At 35.5% G+C, this 27043-nt stretch overlaps 2 protein-coding genes and 1 long non-coding RNA gene across 7 annotated transcripts; 2 read left to right on the forward strand and 1 right to left on the reverse strand.

Annotated features, from left to right (window-relative positions):
• The first annotated feature begins 490 nt into the window (after positions 1-490).
• Positions 491-4325, forward strand: LOC112765266 (uncharacterized). 2 transcript variants are annotated; one of them, XR_011875653.1, is made up of 4 exons: positions 491-1375; positions 1449-1551; positions 1664-1777; positions 4204-4325. It is a non-coding gene; the product is annotated as an uncharacterized lncRNA (long non-coding RNA). The 2 variants fall into 2 exon arrangements; XR_003183579.3 differs by lacking the exon at positions 4204-4325 and having other exon boundaries at positions 492-1375; positions 1664-1995.
• Positions 4326-10404: 6079 nt separating this feature from the next.
• On the forward strand, positions 10405-26640 carry LOC112766846 (uncharacterized). 4 transcript variants are annotated; one of them, XM_029294181.2, is made up of 9 exons: positions 10405-11643; positions 11733-11873; positions 11992-12058; positions 13170-13346; positions 13466-13635; positions 22137-23246; positions 23371-23642; positions 23819-24607; positions 24726-26640. In XM_029294181.2, the coding sequence occupies exons 8-9, from the start codon at positions 23882-23884 to the stop codon at positions 25446-25448; spliced, it is 1449 nt and encodes a 482-aa protein (XP_029150014.1). In that variant the 5' UTR covers positions 10405-11643; positions 11733-11873; positions 11992-12058; positions 13170-13346; positions 13466-13635; positions 22137-23246; positions 23371-23642; positions 23819-23881; the 3' UTR covers positions 25449-26640. The 4 variants fall into 4 exon arrangements, with proteins under 4 accessions (XP_029150014.1, XP_072079620.1, XP_072079621.1 ...); XM_072223519.1 differs by having other exon boundaries at positions 13170-13339; XM_072223520.1 differs by having other exon boundaries at positions 13290-13346.
• LOC112763813 (protein FAR1-RELATED SEQUENCE 5-like) lies at positions 16210-19807 on the reverse strand. The gene is made up of 4 exons (XM_025809388.1): positions 19700-19807; positions 17856-19108; positions 16841-17765; positions 16210-16302 (listed from the first exon to the last, which is right to left on the reverse strand). Exons 1-4 carry the CDS (start codon positions 19805-19807, stop codon positions 16210-16212), a joined length of 2379 nt encoding a protein of 792 aa, XP_025665173.1.
• Positions 26641-27043: the final 403 nt, after the last annotated feature.

A 27043-nucleotide genomic window follows, 5' to 3' on the forward strand; every position in this document is an offset into this window, starting at 1 on the left:
AAAATTTTTATAAGGTGGGTAGAATGTAAGACCCAAGACCTTTGAAAAAGGGCTATCATTAGCTAATTTTAAATTCAGTATTTCTGTAGCCTTAATTTCGGAAATTTCTTTATTAAAGAAAATTAAAGCAAGTTTTGATTTATTGAATTTGAAATAAATTGAGATTATTATCCAATTTTGCAATTATTGGATTATTTTCTATATTCAAATTATAAAATTGGTAGTTGTGAAATAATAAAGATTTCTATATGGTTTGGATTAAATAATTAATATTTTAAATATTAATACTGCTGCTTTGGAAAATAAATGATTTAATTATATTATTTGCAGTTATTGGATTTGGGCATTTTATTGAAAATAATTTGTAAAATTGATGAGCAAATAGTATTTTCTATGTACAAATAGTGTTGGATTTAATTTGGGTTTCAATTACTATATTATTCCCAATTTTAAGTGAAATTACTAAAATGCCCCTAACCCTAAGTTTCAAAAATGAAACCCTAATCCTATACCCAGCAGCCACCATCTTTCTTCTCCCCTCAGCAGCTGCAACCCCTCCTTCCCAAACAGATACACACGCATAGCTTTCCTCACCTAGCAGCAAACAACACATTTTCCCCCTTTCTCCAATTCAATGTGCAACAACAGTAGGAGAAGGAAACAAGAGAAACGGACCAGAGAGAGAGGATGAGTTGCGGATGAAGAGAGGAGGAGAGGAAGGAGATTCGCGCCGGCGTGCTGGGCTCCACCGCCGCCGTCGCGTCGTCGCTGTCAGCACTGCGGGATGCCATCCGCGTCGCTGTCGCTGAAGCTTCGCGCCGCTGTCCAACCGCCGTGCCTCGCCGTCAGTTGCTGCTCATCCTCATCGCGACCAAAGGGGAGCGCGAGACCGAGGGAGAGAGAGAAAAAGCGTGGAGTTGGCGTCGCGCGGAGAGGGACTCGCCGCTCCTTCCCACCGCCGTCGAGCTGCCATTGTCGACGCGTGTCACCGCGGCTGAGGGTGTCGCCACCACCAAACCCTGGCCGAAGATTCTTCTGCTGCACGCGAGAGGAAGAGGAGCGATGAGGCAGAACGCGTCCTCGCCGGAGTTCTTGAGCGCCGCCGTCGCTCGTGCATCCTCCCGCCGCCAAATCTGCTCCCACTTCTGGGTTCTGAAATCTGACCCGGACGCCGCTGCCACCATCCGAGCTCGCTGCTGCTGATGACGGTAAGCTCAAACTGCCGCCGGCAAAAGGGGTTCAGGCCGCCGCAGGTGTCGCTGCCGGGGAAGGGAGCTGCATCTCTGTGATTCCGACCGCCAGGAGTGGTTCTGTGACGTTAGGGACCACTGCCGGAGCTGCTGGCTACTCCTGCCGTCGCCGGAAAAGTATGCGGGTAAGGGTTTTAATTTGCGGTCTCTGTCCTTTTTGGATTTCGGAAAGAGTATTGACACTGCGTGGTTGTACAGCTGCTATTATCAGAAATTCGGGTCGCCGCCCTTATTCAGAATTTATTAACGGAGCCGCTGCCGAGTCGATTTGAAGTTGCGGCTATTTCGTTTCGTTAATCTAGTGAGTATCTCTGTTTCGAAAGCCTTACGTTAGTGTCCCGTACGTGTATTAAAGCCTATATGTTATTAATGTTCCTAGAGTTTAGTAACTGAGGTTGCTTGTTGTAAATTAGAGCTGTTTATGCTGCTGCGAAAATGTGTGGGGCTGTGCTTTGAAGCTGCCTTTGATTTTGAGTTGAGGTGAAAAGAACTTATGAGGCGCTTGGATTATGGAATTGCGTTTTGAGGTAGGGGCGCTTTCCAAAAACTACAGTTTATTGTTGGAATTATTACATATGGGTACTGATGTGAGATATGGTGTAATTAGTGATTGTATCTGCCTTATGTATTATTTGATTGACTCGAACGATTATGGATGTTGGCTTGGCTGAATTGTTGTGTGGCTTGTGAAATGTAATGTTTGGAGTTGATTCTTTAAATATTTGAAATGAGTTTAATCCGTTGAGGATTGGTTTGAATTGAGTCAATTATTTGATGATGTGAAAGATAGAATACTCTTGAAATCCAGCCTGGGTTACTTTAATTAATTTGGTTTTGATAAATGATTTGTTAGTGAACCGATTCTTTAAAGATTTGGAAATGAGTTAAATTGGTTGATATTGAGTTGATTTTGAAATGGTTTTCTTGAGATATGCCACTGAGGCAACTGTTGGATTTAGCTTGCTGTTGAATTGATTTCTGGTTTGAGCTGTTGAAAAGGAATGAGAAAACGGTTTAGTTGGGACCCGAACCGGGTGGCAAAAGTCCAAGTTTTAGGGGAGGTGCTGCCGAAATTTCTATAAAATCTAAGTCTTGTTTGAAAGGTTATTTAAAAGATTTGGATTTGAGAAATTGTACTATTTGATTTATTAAGAGGATAATTATGCTTTCCAGCTTAATTTATTTGATGAACCTTATACGTTGAGTTCGGTTTATTTAGAACTGAACTATGGTTACCGTTTGAATCACTGAAGGAAAGAATGATGCTATAATATCGATTTCAATATAAAAAGGAGTTTTTTTAGTGATTTTAAAGGAACCTAGACTTTTGATTGAGTAATCAAGTTTGAGGCATTTTAAAAGAGTTGGAAAAATGGGTTCCAAAAAGAAATCTGAAGGCGGTTTGATTCAAATAAACCGGTTCCGTTTCAAATGAGTTGATTTTTGGACCGGGTTGGAACTTGTGATTTCGTATGGTTCAGTTTTATTTACTTGAACCGAGAATCTATGATTTTAAGAGTTTCAATGAATTTTAAAGAATTGATGTAAGATGACCTTCCCTAAAGACTTGGGACTCTGCCGAAAAACTTTTGGTATAAAATCCCATCGTTGGATGGATGATTTTGAATACTGTGAAACAAATCCTTAACTTGCCATGGTTTTGGAAGTTTTGGAAGGAGAATGCCGAGAGTGGCTTTGTTTTAAAAAGGGAACTCACTTTGAGTAAACTCGGCCTATGAGCCTGAGATGATTTGAGAAATGAGATTTCTAAAGCCAGGACTGAAAAGAGTTGAAACTCGATTTCAAAGTGAAATGAATTGAGAAAATGATTTATGGCTTAAATGCCGACTTTATGAATTTAATGATGTTGAATGGTGAAAGTGCTGTTTTGTTGTGAGCCGGAATGGCTGTGTATGTTTATACATATTGATTGGTTCTGGATTGAACCGTGAGCCGGAATGGCTGTGTATGATATGAATATTGGCTGGTTCTAGAATGAACCGTGAGCCGGATGGCTGAGATGGATGTTGATCCATGGATGAGATTGATTGCATGTTTATGCTGAATCATTGATAAATGTGAATGTTGCACTTCCACTATCTGAGATACGAGTTTCCCTGGGTAGTAGCAGTGGCTAGCCACCACGTGCTCCAGGTTGAGACTTGATACTCTGTTGACCCTATGTCGTAAGTGTGGCCGGGCACTGTGAAAGCCCCGGAGGAGCTCGCCCCCATAAATATTCACCAGTGATGGTGATGGATAAATATTCACCAGTGAGGGTGATGGATATGGATCATGATTATGATCAAGTTTATGATGAGTATAACTCGAGTTGGGGATGCACGACAGAGGGACAGTCCAATGGTTAGCTACCAGGACTTGTCGGGTTGGCTCTATAACCGACAGATGATATCATCAGCCACTAGGGACAGGCATGCATCATATGCATTTGTGTGACATTGGTTGGGTGTGCATATTATACTTGGTTTGCCTATGTGATTAATTGCTAACTGTTCTACTTGTAATAACTGTTTGTTTGTGCTTGAACTTCCTATCTGTGTTTGCATCTGGGACTCTGTTGGATTGTGGTGATTGGTTGTTGGTTGGATTGTTTGGGCCTAGGGCCGTGGTTGGAAAGAGATGAACTGATGGTTGATTTCGGTTTTGTGTTTTTGGTTTGGAATAAAATTATGAAAGGCTATTTTGGTTCCGCATAGATAAACCATTTTGAAAGGCTTTTGAGTTTTTGAGAATTGAACGGTTCTTCTTTCCGAAAAGGTTTCCGACTTTACTTTCATTTTAAACCGTTGTTTTTGAAAAGAGGCATAAGACGGTTATGAATCACTGGTACGGTTTATCTTCATGTATCCTATTACAGTAATTCCCAAAAACCCTCTACTGAGAACCCTTTCGAGGATGATGTTCTCACCCCCCTACATTTTTCCCCTTTCAGGATATGGGCGCAGAAGTTACGAAGAGCTTATTTAATTGTTGTTGTGATGCTCTATATTGTTTTAGTTATGGTTTATTGTACCCTCGCCTTTATCTTGATATAATCTGTAAGAGGGATAGGAATTGTATTGGATTATGTTTGTAATATTATTTATATATATGTATGTATATATATGGATGTACTCTTTATGAGTTTTTGTAAGTTGTATGGTATTTATGGATGTACGTTATCGAACGAAAGTATCTTTGGGAGCGGTATTGCGGTTTAAAGTTTTAAACAGGCTCATATTTTAGTATTAAATAGTATAAGTGTCGTCGTAATGTCCGAGCTATCAGAGTCGCGCAGCCGGAAGTGCGAGCTTTGGTAGTTAGGGTGTTACATACGGGAACATATACTAGTTTTGTAATAAAAATGAAACCAAAAATTAATATAAATCTACTTAATATACTAAAATTGGACTAATAGAAGTGAGGTATCAATTTCTCATGAATCCATTTTTCCGCCAAATTGAATGCAATATTTTCTCTTCTAAGTTTATTTTATAAAAATATCTTTATTTTAATTATACCATAATTAGCATTTAAGTAATAATTCATAACTATACTAATTTAGGAAAATATCTTCATTATAGTTATATAAAATCAATATTTAATACATTATTAAACTACTTATCAATTATCAATTAAAAATACTTTTAATTATTTTAATAATAATAATAATAATAATAATAATAATAATAATAATAATAATAATAATAATAATAATAATAATAATATGATAATTATATGATAATGGCACCGGTTATTAATAACCAATTTATATTTCTCTAAATAAATTTATTTTAGAAAAATATCTTTATTATAATTATATTACAATATTACAATTAATATTTAATGAATAATTCATAATTATACTAATTTAAAAAAAATATCTTTATTATCTATCTATCTATCTATTCTATCTATTCTATTATATTAAAATTGAGTTTTTGCACTTAATGATAAAATTGATGTGACATGCTCTTGAGGTGTTACCTGATTTATTTTATTTAATTCATTAAAGCAAATCAATTATAATTAATTAATTATATCAAATAATTTGATTAGACATTCAAATATTAACATTTAATATATTTATATGAATTGATTAATTATAATTAATTATATCCATTAATTAATTTGGTTAATTATATTACTTATTTGATTTGATTGGAGTAAATATCAAATTATTTAATAAATAATAAATATGATAACAAAATATATAAATTAATTTAATTAGTTTACTTTTTTCAATACCATCTATTTATACAAGATCAAATATTTTTTACTTATTCGCTTTCTTTTCTCTCTCTTTTCCTCCCTCCCGCCCTTCCACTCTCTCCTGTTTAGGGTACAATTTTTGTAATTTATTTATTTTTTGTTTTTTATCTTTATTTATATATTTTTTATATTTTTTTTAAATTTTTATTTATTTTAATTGTTTATTATTAGGTACATACTTTTTTTTCTTTTAACTTCTGATTAACAAAAAAGATGTGTCATCTTTACGTTATTTTAAATAATCTTACTATAATTTTGTTTTGTAATATTCTATTTTGTCATGTGTACTTCAATTCATACATATTGTCTTTTTTTTTTGTGATTCACAATTAATATATACATTGTTCGTGTATGTGGTTTATATGTTAATGTTTTTATTGATTCTCTTTATTATTTTTTTTTTGTGTATCTCTTTGTTGCTCTTTATTTTAGTCATATTCATTGATTTCTCTGTATTGATGCTCTTTTTATTTGAAATATCGTGACAATTTAGAATGTATGTTGTGACTCATGTAATATTCGTTAATTTGGTATATCTTTTTAGATGGTTTATTTATTTATTTTTTTTATAATCTTTTTAGATGGTTTATGTTATAATGTGTTTAAGGAGTTGACTTAAAATTATAATATGATATATAAATTTATAATATGATTTATAGTATGCTAAAATATTAGGACATTATCATATAGATATTTTTTTATTTGTCTATTAGATTCAATTATATAGGATCTTGAAAATTATGTAATTACGTAATTAGTTGTTTTTCATATAATTATTGTATTGATCATTTACATTAGTGAGACTATTTTTATTATTAATATTTATAAATATGCTATTCTTTGTATAATTGATTGAATCCTCTTATTCGTTTAAATTTAATTCTATTGAATTAATTATTCAAGGTGCTATCGCTATTTTTATTTTTAGAGAATTTTTTAATATTATATTTAACAATTCTAATAACATAATAACAATTAAAAAAGACAGAACAAAAAATTTTTTAATGTAAAAATAGGACAAAAAAAATAAATTTATTTAATAACTTTTTTAGGATATATATATATATATATATATATATATATATATATATATATATTTTATAGATAATTATTGTAAGGCATGAAAAATTATTAAATTCTAACCATAATTATTAAGGATAAATGATTATTATAATTAAAAATAATGTCAATCATTGGTTATAATAGTAATTTTTACATAATTATTATAATAGTATTTTTTTATAGGTAATTATTGTAAGGCATGAAAAATTATTAATTTCTAACAATAATTATTAAGGATAAATGATTATTATAATTAATAATAATTTCATTTCATTGGTTATAATAGTATTTTTTGATTTATTTTTTTTAACTCATTAAATTCAATTTATTATAATAAATTAATCATATCAACTAATTTATTTCGTTAATTATTTAAATATCATACAATTTATTATAATTTCTATCAATCAATTAATTGTAATTCAAATTGAATGATTATTTTATTACGAAATTATTATTTCCTAATCTATTTATGGGCAATACATATATTAATTATAATGGCAAATTAAGCTATTTTATATTAAATGACTTATATAATGGTTATCTCATTTATGATATCATAAATGCTGAATTAAATAAGTCGTTACTTTTGATTTAGAATGAAATGAGAATAAAACTAGAGATACTATTTTATTTGGCCTTTAGGATTTAATGGGTGTCACACTCAAATATAAATAGTGACTTCTAGATTTTGGTCTCCAACACGTCAAAGCCACCTCCATAACTCTTTTTCCATACAAGGAATTGCGATTCAACTCTATCAGATCAGGGATACAGAAGATTTTCAAATAACAAGGGAATGATCTGAATTTACATGAATTCTAAATGTTCGAACTTACGATGTTGTTTCAGTTGGTTGTCGTTACGAGAATGACTCTAATCTATATGTGTCTAAGGACTAGAATAGATTAATATTATTTAAGTAATTTATTTCTAATATTGGTATTTCATTAAATTAGTTTTAGAGAAATTTAAATTGTTGATTTAATTTATATATTACGACTATTCTTTTTGAATATATTATTTTTATATTTTTTAATATAAAATTTCTTTTTTTTATGATTTTTAAGTTTACTTTCTTTCTTCGATATATGTATCACCTTTTTTTCTCATTTTATATTTCAGATTAGTCGTGTAATTATTAAGAAAAATATATTTTAAAAAAAGAAATATTAAAATATCACTATTTAAAAAAAAGAAAGATACATGAAAAAAAGGAAAACAAAAAATTAAAACATCACTATTAAAAAAAAACTATTAATATGCGTATGAATGGGTCAGGATTGAGGAATACATGGATATAAAAAATAAAAAATTATTGTACGATTGTAGAATAAAAAATAATCATATATATAAAACAAAATAATTATAACAAAAAAATAATTAATATATGTGATTCAAATATTTTTAATAATCGGTAATATAGAGTTTAACAAAATATAATTTATATATTTTTTTATTTATGTATATGTATATATATTAAGAAAAACTACCGTAATATATATATATATATATATATATATATATATATATATATATATATATATATATATATATATATATATATATATATATATAGAGAGAGAGAGAGAGAGAGAGAGATTTAACAAAATTAATATATAAGGTCATGGCAAGAGAGAGAGAGAGATTTAACAAAATTAATATATAAGGTCATGGGTAGTCTTATCCAAATTTAAACAAGACGACTTACATAGATAGAAACGGTTCTCATGGATAACAAGGTAAGTTGATTATTTTCCATAATTTTTTCAAGTAATGCTAAGTCCATTTTATAAATATTTTTGGTTCATATTTTAAGTTTATTTGATAAGTAAACCCTTGCACGAATCAAAGACAGTGCGATTTTAAAGATTTATAAGTGCTAATAGCCTTTATATTTAATTTGTGTTATAGTGTGATAATAGCCAATATATTTGTTGGTAAATTTAACTATTACTATATTATTTATGATCACATTCAGTATATATGTCTAATTTATTGAAAAAAGTAGATTATTAAAATCGATTAATAATTATTTTAGAGTTAATCCAATTAACACTAGATTAAAAAAAACAATACATAACATGTTACTTTTTTATTAATCAAATTATTATAATTTAAATTAATTTTAAAAAAATATTTTAAAATTATAATTTTAATCTTATCACGTGTATCGTACGGATAATTACACTTGTTAATTAATAATATACACTAACAATAACTAACACTCATACTAATATTACTATTACAGCTACAACAATCAAATTATATTTTTTAATTAGTCTTTTTCAACTACCAACTATTTTTTATTTATACCAAAGATAGGAGACTCGAACCCGCAATCTCTTAATTGAGTATGAGGAGACTATGCCATTTGAGCTATAACTCATTTGGCTGCCAACTAATTTATTTAGTACTAATCAATAACAAAATAATATTTAAAATTATAATTGACTTAACGGCGTCAGTAACCACTCCCTTAACGGCGTTAAACCGGGGGAGTGGATCTCTCCAGTGACAAAAAAAGCTAAATGGTGTTAATTATGATCTTTCACTCTTCATTATACTCTTTTTCATATTTAATTTTGCCCCCACTTATAAAATTAATGGTGAGAAATCACACTATATTTTCTCAAGTGTTAAAAAAACTAGAGGATCCATTTCCGTTAAATCGGTCCCCGTCTCATCTTGGTGAGACTACAAATCCAATATTAAAAAAAAAAATTCTTTAGTTTCCCAGTTAAGTCAACATTTTAAATAATTTGACTTTGTTGGTGTGAATCCAATTTAGCTCCTTTGATTTGGCTCATTACCTCAGATACATTCCAATATCAAATAATAATTAAGCAAACATTTGCATTTGCAATTGCAAAACCTAATAACATTTTCTTCCTCAAACTCAATACCAAACTATTGTGAATTTGTGATGGCAAATGATGATGTATTTCTGAGTTTTAGAGGAGGAACGCGCTACCGATTCACGGATCATCTCTATCATGCTTTCCGGTGAAATGGAATCGACACGTTCAGAGATAACGAGAATCTAAGGGTAGGGGATGAACTGAGACCTGTTCTTATGAACGCAATCGAGAATTGCAAAATGGCAATAGTGGTGCTGTGTGAGAACTACGCATCTTCAACGTGGTGCCTTGATGAGTTGGTCAAGATCGTTGACTGTCACGAAAAGCAAGGGAAGCAGGTTCTGCCAATTATTTACAGAATGAAACCTTCAGATGTGTGGGAACAGAAGGGTTCCTATGAGATAGCCATGGCTAAACATGAGGATAGATATGAAAAAGACTCTGAGAAGGTCAAAGCATGGCGATTAGCTTTGTCCAAAGTAGGCACGCTAAAGCTAATAAAATGGCTGCATTGCACGGAGATCACGTAAGTCGATTACATTCATTTCTTGCCTTCTTTTGTTTTCTTTTACAGAACCACGCACTGTTGATATACTCGTTCTATCTAATTTTGATTTTTCAACAGAATCATATATGTTTCAAGTAAGTAGATTAGATTATAGTTTAGGAAAGTTTTCAAATGATCCATTCACTTTCACTGGCCTTTTTTTGTTCCATGCCCCAGTACCGTGAAGATATATAATTAAAGATGTTGATGGTGCAGATTTATTGGAATTATTATGGGGTAGAAACATAAAAGAATGGTGCAAGGTGTTTCTTAAACCTGTTCAACGGTTGACCTGGAAAGCAGGAGGGGTATTGACATTTTTGGTAGGTGTCTCGTGTTGTCTATTTAAAAAGCCACAGCTGCGAAGTCGGCTCACATGTGTAGCTGTTGGAGTGAGTTGGCTTTTTTTGGACTAAAAGGTATGGGCCTTTGAATTTTTTTGACAAGTATGGACATTGATTGGGCTATGTAAGGTTTAAGCATTCATGGTTATATCATTAGTAATGGTTTGGAGCAAAGAAACCCTATGCATTATAAAGCACCGTCACCCGCTTACCGAGTCACCTGTTCATCCAAACCCCATTCTTGACTACGAAAGCAACCATGCGAAGCCTACGTTGATTTTCTCCAAAGGCAGAAATAGCAAGTTGTTGTTCGACGAACGTATGGACGGTGAAAGTTGGTGACCTACTCAACAGACGGTACGGGCAGTGACATATAAACTCCCCCCACCCCAAGGAGCGGGGGTTGTTTCGTCTTCAGCTACTGCGAGGAAAAGTACAGCAGGAAGGCAGCCACTGACTTTGGGAATCGTGACGAACAAGGTCGACGATGTTCACGGGGAACGAGTTTCTGCCAAGCTTGAGCGACAAACGGATGGTACCGGCGTGAGGAGTCAGCAATGAGGAGAGCACATCCAGGAAACGAACTCAGATACGGCCGGTGGCAACCTAACCCGAGAGGATGACATCGTAGGAAGCCCTAGTGTAGGCGCGCTTCCCGTCGTCGGGGTGGCATTTCAAGGAAGGGGAGATGGGGGCGAGTGTTGAACAGAGTTACAGTGACGCTGAGGAAGAGGTAGGCGAAAGCTCTGATACATGGGACGACAGGCGAGAAGATAGACTTCTAAACCAGAGAAGGCACGGGTATAGGAGCCGCGGCGGCAGTTTCGGGAAGGAGGATGCAACAAGTGCCGCGTGCAGTAGCAGGTCGCATGAAGGGTTGAGGGATCCCATTTTTCTGTGGTCTGGGCTTTCTGTTAGGATGGAAAGTTGCCAAAAAAAATTAATGTGTAATTTGGTGCAAATTTTATGGGTCCAATTAATTGTGGCATGAACGGTGGGCATCGGTTTTTTGTTCTGGTGGGCTGGGGTTTGGTTCGGGTAGGATTGCGTTGTCTTATCCGAAGAGGATAAGATCAAAATAGATGACTCTAGAAGGTTTCAAGTAACGATAACAGATATTTCTAGCATAATAAATACCCTATCCTGGATTCTACACAATCAGAATGAGAGGTGGAGTCCATGGTTTCTACCATAATAAAAACCCCATCCTGGATTGAACGCAATCAGTATGAGAGGTGGACTCCATGGTTTCTATCATGCGCTGCGGTTTCCGTCGTAAGTCGTCCGGTCTATGTTCTCCCATTCAGGTCTGTGTAATTGTGTGTCAGTAAATTGAAAGTCATTGAAAATTTCGGTGTGATTTATTTTATCATTGAGTGTGAAACATGTTTGACAGAGGTTGAGAGATGTGCATTCGGACTGCTCTAATACACCCTCCGATTAGGTGGATGAAGTCGTGAATGTTGATGTCAGCGATTACCGAGTGTTCATAGAGGCGGGACAACTGTTGGCGGCATAAACCGGGATTGAAAATAATGTTAGTTTCATCACCATTATTTGGAGATCGTGGTATTTATACTTTGGTTATGAAACATGGTATTGATTTGTTAGCTTTAAAACGTTTAATTTATTTGATATAAATTTTTTTGTCATAGACTGCTTTGGGAGTGTATGGGATGACTGATGCAGATGCAAAAGTAATATTGTTCTGGAAGTGCAAAGGTAATTCAGTTGGTGTGTCTCAGTTAGCGACGTCGGTGACCATAAGCTATGTCCTTTTCTCGTTTTTACTTTTTTTATTAAGTTGACGATTGCCTTGAAATTAGTGGATAATAAATTAAGACGTGGATTGATATTGGTAAATATTGTCGTACATATGTGATAGGTGCTCTAAAGTACGGGAGAAGTTGATAATTTCGTTTCTTTCCTGTCGCATGGAAACCTCCTCTTTTGTCAATTATCCTTTGTTGTCCCAGTTGGAGATAAATATCGTTGGTTGAATGCCTATATTGAATAGTAAATGAAACGATGGTAGTGAATTTAGAATTTTCCTCGGTTAGAGTCTTCAAAGTAAACAAAGTATGTGAAGAAAATCCATTAAAATTCGTGTTCGATACTTTATGAATTATATATAATTTTCAGTTATATATATGTGTACCCATCCTGGAATGATGGTAATTGTTAAAGGGTCTAAATGCCTTCATGAAACGTAGTAGAAGAATTTGCTTGCATAAAGTGTAGTAGATGGTACTTGACATTATAAATATTTCTCAATTGAAACTTGAAAAGCACATTTAATTTATGAGCATTGAGTTGGTCTATTGAAATAACTTTCTGTGCTATTGTTATTGCTGGAAAGGTCTCGTGTTACATGATTTCTATTTGTGCACAACGAAAAGAAATTTATTTTGAAAGTATGCTGCAGGAGATAACAAATTTAGGTGAAGCCTTATTCGAAGGTTAACCAAGTATTAGAAGGTTTGTCATGAAAAGTAGTAAGACCTTAATGCTGAAGTTGGTTTTGGCTTATTTAAGCAGTGTGCTTAATTTATTTATTTTGTGTGAGAGTTCTCTAAATTTGTTTTATTCAGCTTGTTTCCGTTATATAACCGATGTATTTTGTTGTCTTTCTTCACCATTTGTGTTTGTTAAGGTGCTGTTTTGACCTAAGTCTGATTAGATGTGAGTGTATGAAGCAGTAGGAGTAATATTTGTTCCTAGAAAACCGGCATTTGAATTCAGATATTAATAATTTGGAATAATAACTGGTTTATAGAAGAAAGTGAATTTAAATAATAAAATTTGTTTGTAACGGATTTTGAACTCTTGATAGGCCATTCCGATATAGATGCAGGCTGGCTTTGTGAAAAACCCAAATGATGTCCACCCCTAGCTGTTCCTTACGTAGAACGGTTAGAGAAGAAATACTCTGACTATATCTCATTCATTCCAGAAAATGACGTTGTTCAATTTGTAGAAGAAGTTACGGAAGATGCACATTCAGTAATACGTATTCCTCTGTTGTCATATTAGTTATTTGAGTATTAGAATTGCCTCAATCGTGAGAAGACATTTTATTTGAATAACTGCAGTAGTACATCTAACTATAGTTGTTTTTGTTTGTTGCAGTACATGTCCCCGTACCGCAGGCGCCCCATGGAGACCGGTCTGTGCAGAGTCGTAGCATTTGGTTTCTGTCCCAACGAAAATGTTGAAAAGAGCATCTTCAAATTCGGTTGAATATCCCAATTTGATCAAGCAGGTCCATCTTCCTTCCAGCACGTCGTCATGATGAATCGGTTAGTAAAAATCGTAGTTCGTTTAGCCTATATTGGTTTTATGACGTAAGGTTGTTTTATTCGAATCTATCTATCTCCACCACAATCGTGAAACAATACACGAAACAAATGATCCATTTCATTCTCGTTGATTCCTGTTCAAGATAAAATGTTTTCCAAATGTCCACTGCACATACAGAACTAACATTCTATTCAGTTATGGTAGTTGGTTGTAAATATGTAAAGGAGCATGTGTTGCCGATCACAGTTGGTCGCATAAATTTTCCGGAAACATGTTTATCTCAACGAAAGAAAAAAATTTGGATATCGTACGGCGTATCAGGCAGGGATGATATAGAAGTAAAATGGATAAAGAGAAAAGATCCTATTGTTTGTTTGAAGGAAGGTCGTTAATGAGTTGTGGAGTTGTTGGAGCTAAAGCAACAATATTTTGTTGTTTTTAAGTGCAACGGAGAATTTAAATTTAAATTCCTTGTGCTCCGTTCGATTGACTCCGAGATTGATTATTCAAGTTTCACAAGTTTCCATCACGATGACCACCGTATGGGAAATAAATTTCCGATTCATTCGGAGGGTTTTGTATATGGAAACTTCTGAAACTCGAGTAATCAATTTAGGAAGCATTCGAACGAATCACGTTGGATTTAAATTTAGATTCTCCTTTGTACTTAAATGCCACGAGATACGGTTGCTTTAGTTTTAACAACTCCACAACTCCTTTCCGACGTTGATTCAAACGAGCACTATTATTTTATTTCTTGATCCATTTTACTTCTATTTCATCCCCGGTTGGTACCTCTAACGATGTTGTCAACCATAGGCATTTCGAAATGTTATCTTTATAAAACACATGCTACTTCGTCATAACTGCAACACATGGCCACTTAAATATTAACCGGTACGTTGTTAGCACGGTATTAACAACATCAGTTACTGTTTACGTTTACTGGGTCGTTGTAACGTACATTAGAATAAGAATTAACGCAATTGAATAATTTTTGAGTTGGAATATGCTTTTCTTTGCATGGGTAACGTCATATGAATCTAAACGTCATATGTGTGTGGATACTAGTGGTACTGTCGATAGACTAGAGCACAATATTCACACCCCCCAAGTAACGCCAACTGTCATTGAAAGGAAATGGGGTATATGGCCAAATCGTATTTTGTACCCAGGTTGTGGCAATTTCGTTGCCCTTCGTGGCATATATGGCTGACTGCTTTTGCTAGGAAAACTATGTCAACCATATGAAATTTATTAATGAATGAAGTTCTAGCTAGTGTAAAAGTAATAGCAGGAGTTGTGCCCGTTGTCCGTTTGTTACATGGTGATTGAACAAGAAAAGGGATAAAAATTTTCACTTGATTTTGGTCATGATAATTGAGCTAAGGTATTGGAATGATATCTAAGTGTCGCTATATCCACTGTGCAGCAATATTATGGTATGGTATCAAATGAAAATCCTAAAAATAGTTCGGAAATGAATTTTAGTTGTAATTATAAATTGTAAAGTGGTTCGTTATTTCATAAGAATTTGTTTATTGTGTTAGAACCTAAAACTTGCGTCTCCAAAATTATAAAATTTCCACTCGTTCATTTTTGGAAGACGGCAAACTTAGGACTATTCATTATATCAAGAATATCTAGGAAACAATATAGATTCCTTAACTATAAATAACGATAGCTTATTTTGTTTAACAAAATAATCAATTAAATTCAACCTATGTTAGATGAAAGATATTTTGTTCGCATGCAGACATCAAAATGTTAGCTTTCAGTTTCATTGCTTTGAAACTTTAACACTTATGTAATGTAACAACAATGAAGAATCCTAGCACAATACACAAGCTATTGAGGGGGCAACAATATTTTTGAATATTACAAATCTAAATTTTTTTAACCAATTAAAATAATAATTAAGATTATATATTTTTTTTCCGGAATGAAAAAATTTGTAATATTATAATATATTAATTCAATGAATAGTTTTAATGAATTGTTTTGTAATAGACGTATAAATATAGTTAATTAAAATTAAGAATCTGGATCTGTGTATTCATGGACCAATGAAACACCGATCAAGAGGTTACTGGACAAATGACCCCATCTGAAACGGATGACCAGTTATGACCTTGAAGATATAAATATCAATCAACCCAAATGGGTGAGAGGGGTTGAACTTCATGCACGATTTATGTCACTTTTGCTGCATTGTGGGAAAATTTAACGGGTTACATTACCTAAATCAATAGCTTCATGCATCACTTCTCAACGCAGAGCGTCAAAATCATTGGGTAACTGCACGTAAAATTCCACAAATCGGCATAATCCCGTCCATAATGGAATTGATAATTCGAATGCACAAGGGATCTTGTGTTCTAACCAATAAAAGGAAGTTGGAGCAGAATCTAACATTGTAGCCATCAAATAACATAGAAATTAGAGTTATCAGTTTTTGATTAACAATACCGCTATATGCAAACATAAGACCTCAGTTAAAAATCTGTTTCAGGCTAACATGTTCTCCTTAACGTCATACTTTGAATAATAGCTCACAACTAAGTCGACCGTCGTCATGGGTCTGCAAGCGAAAAGTGATCCCGTTTGTCGCTTCCAGCTTGACATGCATTTTCAGCGTGACAATTATCTGGGACAACGACGGGTACCTGTTGCATTAACAAGAACGTCAAACAACACACCTGTTAACACCAACATTATGCAATCATAACGGATCTCCTTGCACCATGATCATTGTAGTGGCTAAATCATGCTAATGCACACAATGATTACAATAACCAATTGGGAAAGATTCTGCCTTAATAAAATCTCCAGTAGTGTGCTGTTAGTTTAATTTCGTTACAACTAGGACTGCTTCTTCCCCATCGTCAACACCATAGCATATACCGGCAATACAAGTAACATGTTAACATACAGTTCAGTGGGTATAAAAAAATTAACACATTAACAATGGCCTGTGTGCATTAATTACTAACTATATTTTATTGACACACATGACTTATTTTATAAATTTTTACCAAAGAATAGTGAGGCACATAATAATGAAATAACTACTGCTACTACAAAACAGCATTTAGTTTAGTTCAAAGATTTAAATGCCATTAATATTGAACCGCTGGATAGAGTTAGTTTTATTGGTCACGACGCATACTAAATAGTCCTTGCAGGAAAAACTTAGGTGCTAACCTTAGATCGCTTGCGTTTATTTCTTCCACCATGTGATTCATTGTTCCTCGTTGGCGCTTGCGTGGCTCCGTTGGGGCATCTAGTCCTCCGGTGCCCTAGCTTCCCGCATGTGCTGCACTTTCTTTTCGTTTTCGACGCAGAACCGCCTGCTTGGCTCATCCGACCCGTGCCTTTTGTTCTGACACGAATAGGGTCCTTCACCCCGCAATCATTTGCTGTTGTGATATCATCCGTTGATGGTCTTAACCCGTACTTTATTTCAAGGAACACAGCATCGCTCAAAAGCTTCTTTGAGTAAAGTTTGAAGTCTTCATGACTCATGCAAGCAACGCGCCCTAAGCGCTTACACAGCTGGGAGAAAGCACCCAATCGTGTCCTATAGGTCACACTTGGGTCAGCAGTATGTTGCTCAACACATTGGTTATGGATCTCCAATTTGGCTGCCTTAGACCATCTACGGAGGACAAGGCTTTCAGGGATTTCCACCAAGTCTAGACTTACACACACGGAAAGGATATGCACACAAGGAATGCCAAACGACTCCATACGCATGCAGGTGCAACTAAATGTGTTCGAGATATGGTCCCTATATACCTTCCAATTCATCTCAGGCCTCCGATACTTCTGGAGAGTATATGCATGAGGGTTCTCACTGTCATTAAATTCGCGTATTCTAACACGAACACACCGTTTCAGGCTATCCCGGAATCTGAGAAACATTTCGCGGGTGAACATACTCCATCCAGACTTTTCCAGCTCAACAAACTCCGTTTGTAGCACAGGTGTTCCGTACCATGAACGAAAGTCTAGCTCGTCCTCGGTGTCACGAAGAAAGTCCACACACCTTTGAAAATTTCTGACAAATTCTAACACCCCGTACCTGCTCTCAACAAACCTCCCTAGTTTGGCATGTAGTGACTCACACCTAGAGGTTGTCCGTACTCTAGCAAAAAATCTACCACGAATGTATGCGGTTGCCCAAGCATGCTTTTTGGCGTACAACTCCTTAACTCACTCAACCTCCCTAACACCGCACTCATTGACCATTGATTCCCAATGCGCTTCGAACTCCTCGATTTCAATATCTGCCAGCATGCAGTGTCTAAACATTTGTGTGAATCTCGGGTCACTTATGTTAGCAGTCGCGTTCCTCAGCAGATGCCAGGCACACAACCGATGATGTGCGTCTGGAAAGACGGACTGGATTGCTATCCGCATGGCCGGGTCGCCATCCGTGATGACGGAATGCGGTGCCTTACCTTGCATGCATTCCAGAAACTGGCGAAGAACCCAAATATATGACTCCTGCGATTCGCATGAGACCATTGCTGTTCCGAATACGCATGTCTGGTTGTGGTGGTTTACTCCGGAAAAGACTACAACGGGTAGGTTGTACTTGTTGCGGCCGTAAGTAGCGTCGAATGCTAGCACATCGCCAAATATCCCATAATCTTCCTGACAATGACCATCGCTCCAAAACAAGTTGCATAGCTGTTGCCCTGACCCCAACTTGTACCGCCAAAATATTTTCCCATCGATGCGTGCCAGACCTTCCAAGTAACTAATAGCTGCAGTTACGTCTCCGCCTTGCAGACCTCTCTGTTTCCGTATCTCATTATACATATCTTGTTTTGTGAATGTTACCAGATTAAAGCCCCCTAGTTGTGCTGCGAATGACTCATAAATCTTAGGTATGCTAATCCCAATCTCCCTCATGCTTGTTAGCTGAGCAACTTCTACCTCAGATATCTTCCTGTGTGACCGCAGATAATCAACAAGCTTCCCATACGCAAGTTCGTGGTTATGTTCCTCGACAAAACGCGACACATACCACCTCCCACTACCCTCTTTCCGCTTTATCCTCATCTCCGCCGTGCATCCGCATCGGGTTACAACCTTATGCTCCCTTTTGCGATCAACCTTCTCCAACCATTTCTTCTCTCGAAATCCCTGCCTATTACAAACGAACGTGTACCGCACTATCTCTCCGGCAGTGTTTCTAACCGTCTTGCCTCGCCTTGATGCAAAGCCCTTTAGTCGGCTGTAATTGTTATAGAAGCCACTTGCCTCCTGAGGTGAAGAAAACTCCATTTCAAGAACATCTTCTGCTTGCAACTCATCCAAACCCAAAAAAAGGGCAACATTTGAAGCCCCCCTTCCCTCCCAATCGGATAACTCAGCATCTTCCTCCACTCTCGTATCATACATTGTGTCCTGAAAGAATAACACAAACATTTCGCTACCGGCTGGCATTATGTGGAATGCGTTCTGTTTAAATATTGCATATCGATGCATATTAAAACTAGATAACATCAAAGCCTTGCATTTTCAATTAGTCTCAATGTATACTTTGCAGATGCAATGTTCATACGCGCAAATATGGTTATTAATTCAACCTTGATAACTTGAACTGAAAAACTCCTTTCAGGATTATTAATTTCATTTAATAAACATTATCATGTTATAATTTAACATACAGTTTACCCAATCATCATAATGGTTGGCCACTACAACATGTCCATGCCAATCTATTTAATAAAGGATTTGCTTCTCCAGGCTCGTTATCACAGATGCAAGTGGTACATATTTCTTTAAAATGGGAAACTTCAAAAATGAAAACTTAACAAATACTACCACCGCGGCTAACTTAACAACAAAACACAAATCTAGCATTTCTTCTACGCATCACACTCGTCACATCATAGTCACCACATAGAATATCACTTCTCACAACATAACCCTCACACCTGCTAAGAATGCAACCAACTCCATGAACAATACCACCGAAATGGTGTAACAGACCATTCCCATCCAATTCGATCCCACTCACACACTATAAATACAGATTGGGGCGTATACCTGTCGTACCTGTGGATTCGACACACCAGCCTTGCCCTCCATCCAGTTGTCCGCAAGAGGCTCATTCCACATACACGCATCCTTGCAAAACTTGCTACTTGATGCCATTGTTACCTGAAAGACAAACCTGTCAAACTAAAACAAACAATAAACTAGGGATTGCACAAACTTCTTTGCCACAGTTACTATAATCAACTTGCCCGCCTCAAAACTGTCTCACCCGACCAATGAAAAAAATATGCCACTTACATAGATCAAAAACCCTTACTTTACCACCTCATCTACTATCCAACATGCTTCCAACATCCTCACAGCCTCCACTTGCCTACTACATACACAAACTTCCAAAAATACGACATGCATTACACCTACGACACAAAGAAGCAAACACATTCACCATTACCTCCTAATTGCTACCAATACAGGGACAAAGCAATTTGTAACAAAAAAAATACCGAAGGCTTTTTCAGAAAAAAACAAATAGAGTAGTAAAAATTCATTTTTTCACAGACAGGTTCAACTTTCAACGACAATGTCACGATGGAGAAATTAAATTGAAAACAATATGGAAATTGGCAGAATGAGTCTCACCCGTCGACGGACTTACACACGGCGATGGGACCACCGCGTCGACGAACAAAATTGCGCGATGTCGACCTCGTGTTATTAACACGAGCCGCGATCTATGGTGCCAACTCCTGCGATCGGGCGGGTGAGATTAACAAGGCCTCCGCCGCGATGACCGTTTACTTCGATTCCAACCTCCGCCGTTATCAGGGATCCAGAAGTTGAAGGCCACCGTCACTTTAAGTACATACACAAACAACACAAACGATGAGCGATAAGGACGCCATCCAAGCATCGACGGCTGGGTGCTCACCTTCACGTTAGGGCACTGGGGGTTTACAAAACGCCACCTTTTCATTTCTTAACCCGCAACTCTTTTCCTTGCACTAAACCTCCCTCCATGGACCATTTTCATCACGGGCTTGAGTTTCTTTTCCTAACTGCATCACCATAACCATCAATATTCCAACAATGCAACAATGACAAAAAGGCCCATAACAAAAAACTCTTCCAAAATTTAATACAAGCCCAAATTCAGTCAATTATGTTCTTACGGGTCCAAAGGATACAACTTTTCATCCAACTGGCTCAGCTGCAACTTGGCTTCCTTTATGCTTTAAGCTGATCATGGATCACTACCCCTATGTGCAATTTTACTTTATTGCAGGGACATTCACGATATTCCACACCATGCTACAAGAAAAAAACAACGCCTGTAACCTAACCGTACATGGACCATCAAAGTTCCAGAAAAGTGGTCTGGACCACTTGAAAACTTTCCTATAGTTTAAATGTATTGTCAATTCTTTTATACTGACATCTAACTTGAGGTTGTTGCATATAGATAATAATAGTATTTTTATTATTTAACTATTTTTTTCTGTACTTTAGTATATGATTGGATAAATTTAGTGTAAAATAGTTCTATAAAGCAGTATATATATGAAAATTAACATTTTTGTACTTTTAATTTTACTGTAGATGAATTTCTTACTCAGAACTTTTTCATTAGTTATAAAGATGTATGAGTTATCTTGTTATGAAAGTAGTTCTATAATTAAGAGTTGAAGACACATGTTAGAGTAGTTTAGTTGGATAACCGTTAACTTAATATAGTTAGAAAGTTGTTAGTGATGAGTTAGAAAGTAGTTAGAGTTAATCAGGGTTAAGAGTAATTTTCAGCTCATGTATAACTATTGTAATCTGTAATGAGTATCAGTTTGAGATTCTCCTTTATTCTTCAGCAAGTAATCTTCAATCACATGAGCTATTTTTCTGTCTCTCCTCTCATACAATCTCTGTCTGCATCTTCTTTGCAACCTCCTCAAAGCCCGAGGTTTTCACATGGTGCGGTAAGAGTGAAAATTGTACCAGTAATGAGAATCTGAGTGGGCTAAGTAGAAAGAATAGATTGTTGCTGAAGGTTCCCAGTTCAGCCCAACTATGGCGAATGAGGAACAATTGTAGGATCCAGGATCACATAGAGAACATCTTTACTCCAATTGACATCGAGAATCTTGCGAAACTTTTGAACCAGCTCTCGAATTTTCTGAACTTACAGAATAGGATGAATCAATCTTCTGCAGGCAATCTTAGTGTGAATTTAGACGCAAATAATCCCATTACTTGCATCCAGGTGAGAATCCTGGAGTTTCGATAGTAAATGTAACTTCGAACCCTTCCAATTATCATTGTTGGGCCAAAACAATGAGGCCCTTAGGTCAAAGAATAAACTGCAATTCTTTGATGGAACCCTCCCTAAACATGAAGAAACTGATGTTAATTTTTTAATAGAAAAGTGTATGCTATATATAAAGTTGGTTCATATAACATTCGTAATTAAGGTAAGAAAAACATAATGTTTGTGCAGGTATGAACCGGAGTTTATCAAGAATATTGTTAGAGACACTGCTGACAGATTACCGTTGCCTGGACCAACCCAGCATGTAGTTGGACTCGATACTTGCTGTGAACAAGTAAAATCAGTGCTAAATATTGAGTCTAATGAAAATATTTGCATGTTGGGAATTTATGGACCTGGTGGAATAGGCAAAACCACATTGGCCAGATGTCTATTCGACAAGATCAAGCGGCAGTTTGAAGCTTCATGTTTTCTCGGTAATGTCAGAAAAATCTGAAAGTCGCGGAAGCTTAGAAAGTCTGCAAAAGACCGTTTTATATGACATGGGTGAGGAGACAATAACTGACCTTGGCAGTGAATTTAAGGGAGGATATGAAATCAAACGGAGGCTTCGCCACAAAAGAGTACTTCTAGTTCTTGATGATGTTAATTCAATAACACAATTGGAATCACTGGCTGGAGGGCATGATTGGTTTGGTTCAGGCAGCAGAATCATTATAACAACAAGGGATACTGATATGGTAGACAAGCATGTGATGGGTGATGTTGTCACCAAGAAATACAAGATGGAGGAGCTAAATGATGATGATTCCTTGGAACTCTTTTCTTGGCATGCTTTCAACAGGAAGGAGCTAAATGATGATGATTCCTTAGAACTTTAAAAATGTTTCAAGAAATGCAATAAGTTATGCAAAGGGCTTTCCGCTCGCTTTAGAAGTAATAGGCTCCCACTTAGGGGGTTTTACAAGTGTGGATAGCTGGGAAGAGGAACTGCACAAGTATAGAATTGATCCAAGTATTCAAGGAGTACTTGAAATAAACTACAATAGCTTGTATGAACTTGATCAGAAAACTTTCTTGGACATTGCTTGTTTCTTCAAAGGAGAGAAATGGGATTATGTTAAAAGGGTATTGAAAGCTTGTGACTTCTATCCAATTGTTCGAGTGTTCATTAGTAAATGTTTAATCACTGTAAATCAGAGTGGTTGCTTGGATATGCATGATCTAGTACAAGACATGGGCAAAGAGATTGTAATGAATGAGTCGCCAACAAACCTGGGTGAACGCAGCAGATTATGGTCTCATAAAGACATTCTTCAAGTACTCAAAGATGACACAGTAAGAAGTTTCATCACTACTGTACTTTTTTAGAGAAATAAGTTTACTTTAAAAGACTTAATTTGTTATGTTTTAACAGTGGCAATCTAGTACTAAGTCTTGATCCTTTGCTTGTGTTTTATAGGGAAGTAGCTCAATTGAAGGAATAATGCTTCACTCTCCTACACTTGAAGTAAATTATTGAATTAATACTGCCTTTGACAAGATGGAGAAACTCAGAATTCTAATTGTTCGGAATACAGTGTTTTCAACAGCACCAAGTCATCTTCCAAATAGTTTACGACTACTAGAGTGGAAAGGGTATCGATCAGAGTCATTCCCACTAATTTTCATCCCCACAGGATTGTTGATCTCAAGCTACCTCACAGTGCTCTTAAATTGGAAAGGCCATTTCAGGTGCACACTTCTCTCCTTCCCTATTTATTTCTGAATTAGTCATTTAAGGGTACACTAAGTAAATAAACTTTCACAATCTTATATTAGTTTTTAATGGCTTCAAATTGTATTTATAAAACTTAATAATACTATAATTGAACATGCTGATGAACCATTTATGCATCTCCGTTTTGCAGGTATTTGAGGATTTGACATGTATCAACCTCTCCCAATGTCAATCCGTTACACATGTCCCGGATATGCCTGGAGCTAAAAGCCTGAGAGTCCTCACACTTGACAAATGCAATAAACTGGTAGGATTTGATGAATCCATTGGATTTATGCCAAACCTTGTGTATTTTAGTGCTTCGGAATGCAGTAAGCTCAAACATTTTGTACCAGAAATGTATTTGCCGTCTCTCGAAGTGCTTTCATTTTACTTTTGTAAAAGCCTTCAAAGTTTCCCAGAAATCATGCAAGAGATGGACAAACCATTAAAGATTAACTTGGCAAATTCTGCAATTGAGGAGTTCCCGAATTCCGTTGGTAATCTTACAGGGCTTGAGCACATAGATATCTCTAAATCCAAAAGACTCCAGTATCTACCAAGTAGCTTCTTGATGTTGCCAAAACTTTTCACATTGACAATAGACGGATGTTCTCTGCTTGGAAGATCATTTAAAAAGTTCAAAGGACACAACAGTCCAAATATAAGGAGACTGAATTTCAGTGGTGCTAATCTTTCAGATGAAGATCTTCATCCAATTCTTCATATTCATCAGAAGTGGGAAGGCATCAATGTATCAAACAATTGTTTTTTATCCCTCCCAAAGTGCATTGAAGGATTTTTGCACTTGAAAATTCTTGACGTGAGTTATTGTAATAATCTTATGATAATTCCAGAACTTCCATCAAGCATTCAAAAAGTAGATGCAAGATATTGCCTATCCTTAACTCCACAGTCCTCAACCATGCCATTGTCCAAGGTATCTTACATGCATATATGGAAGATTTGATGACTAGAGGAGTCAATAGAATTCTTTTTTTTTTTTTTCCTTTTAATAACTGAAATTTATTTTACAATTAATTTTATCTGATTGGCAGATTTTACAAGAGACTAAAAGAATTGAAGTTGTGATGCCAAAAAAGGAGATTCCCAATTGGCTTGACTACGATTGCAGCAAAGATATTCCTCTGTTTTGGGCTCGGCGAAAGTTCCCTGTTGTTGCTTTAGCATTCATGTTTGGGAGAGCCACTGGCAGTGATATTGATGAGACATTGATGAAGGCTCTAGACTTCTGGCCTCAAATTGCTTCATCCAAATCCTACACTGTTGGTCTCAACTTGTTTATAGAAGGCCAACAAATATTTCCGGAAAAGTCCAAATATTTCAATGTTGGGGAAGATCATGTGTTACTTTTTGATCTTCGAACTTTGTTCAGTGACAAAGAGTGGCATGATCTTGATGCATATATTGGAGATGATTGGAAAGCCATTCATGTTGTATGTGAATCAACCTTAACTCTGAATCATTGGGGAGTTTATGTTTACAAGGGAGAGACAAACATGGATGATATTTATTTCAAGCATCTTCCCAACCACAAATTGTCAAGCGAGTTAGTTCTAGAAAGAAGTCCGCAACAAACTCGGCAAAGAATTGGACAAGTGATAGATAATTTGAATCCAACAGAAACATTTGACAATGAGCATTTGTCTCTTGTTGATCTAGAAGAAGATAGTATGAGTTTTACAAAGGCATTGGTGAGGTCTACAAGATGGCTAAGGCTAACGAAGCTGCTTTGTCTTCTAACTATGGGGCAAGTTTGAAGAAAGAATCAGAAGAATCTAATTGGGACGTGTTGCGGTTAATAGAGTTGATGAAGGAGAATGTGCCAAAAGATATTGCTGATTCATACCCTGGTCAAATACAAGCTGTACAAGAATTCGCAGAAGAGTTTTTTAAGGCACGTGCACAATTTATGATGGAGAAAGACTGCGACACGTTGAATATTGGTATGATGATTGCTTTAGAGGAATACCATATTTTTGGACCTCCAACTCGTCGTTATTGGGGAAGAATAGATTTAAAACATGCAGATGATCCAACATTCAAAGCAGTGATGAGGAGGGCATTCCAAGAATCATGGAGAATTGAAGAACGCGCCAAAGCACACAATAGAAGGATGATTCCCATTCCCATCCATATGGGGGGAATCGTCGCAGAAGGAAGAATATGATGATGATCCTGTGTTGGAAGAATTATTGAGCAAGATAGAGAAAGATGCTATGGACTCTAATAAATCATATGGTAAATTGAAGGCATGTATTACTTATACTAATGAAGTACTAGCAGTTTCTGATGAATATTTGCTGGAAGCAACGTATATGAGAGCACATGAAAATATGGAAAATGAAGTCATGTCAGAATGGGGAAGGTTAGAATTGGCATTATGTGACATGTTCAGATCAAGAATGCGAAGATCATTGTTTGGTTGGAGAAAGCTCATGATTCCTGGAGCTAGTACTAAGAAGACCTCTTATCGGACAATTAGAGTGGCACACGAAGATCAAGACACTCATGATAATAATCGAATGCAGCATAATAAGCTGTGGCGGATCCAGATTCCAAGGTACTTTAGAAGGACCTTTTTTTATTTTTTTATTTTCTTTTACGGTTTCTTTATTCTGCATTTTTGTTTTTTGTACGGGCTTTGTCTTTCACTTTTTGTTTTACTCTTTTGGTTCTTTTACGGTCTTTCATGTTTATTTTTGTTTTTTTATTTACTTTTATTATCATGGTTTTTTTTTTATGCATTTTCATTTAATTTTGCTCTGTCTTGTTTTATATTTTATTTTCTATTGTCTAAGGTACCTTTTTTTGGAAATTTGGTCTGTGGTACTTGGGATGGTCTAAGTAAGTTGGTGTATTTTTCATTTACCCTGCATTACATTTGTCTAACACAATACACTTCGACATCTTGGTGTTATATATATATATATATATATATATGTTTTATCATCTGTGTATATTAATGTTTTTGTTTCTTATTTCGTTTGATTTAACTAAAATGACAAAATGCGATTTATAACAATGTTAATTAAAAGAAAAAGAGCTTTATGATCATTCTTCTATATATCTGAGTTATCTATACATAGAGATCAAATTGTAAGATTAAAACTGACTTTGTATAACTTCTTTTTAATCCCCTTTCAATTTAATGACACAATAAGAGAAATTTGAGTATATATTGGTCAAATAGAGGAGTAATCAGTATAATTTTGATAAATTAAATCTCCGTTGAGTGTAATTTATCCTTAAAACATACAATGCACTATTTATATATGTACTTGTTCTATATATCTAATTTTAATTTTTCAACAGAATTATATATGTTCCAAGTAACTAGATTAGACTCCAGTTG

Source organism: Arachis hypogaea, chromosome 17 (genome assembly GCF_003086295.3).
Source record: "Arachis hypogaea cultivar Tifrunner chromosome 17, arahy.Tifrunner.gnm2.J5K5, whole genome shotgun sequence".
Taxonomy (NCBI): Eukaryota; Viridiplantae; Streptophyta; class Magnoliopsida; order Fabales; family Fabaceae; genus Arachis; species Arachis hypogaea.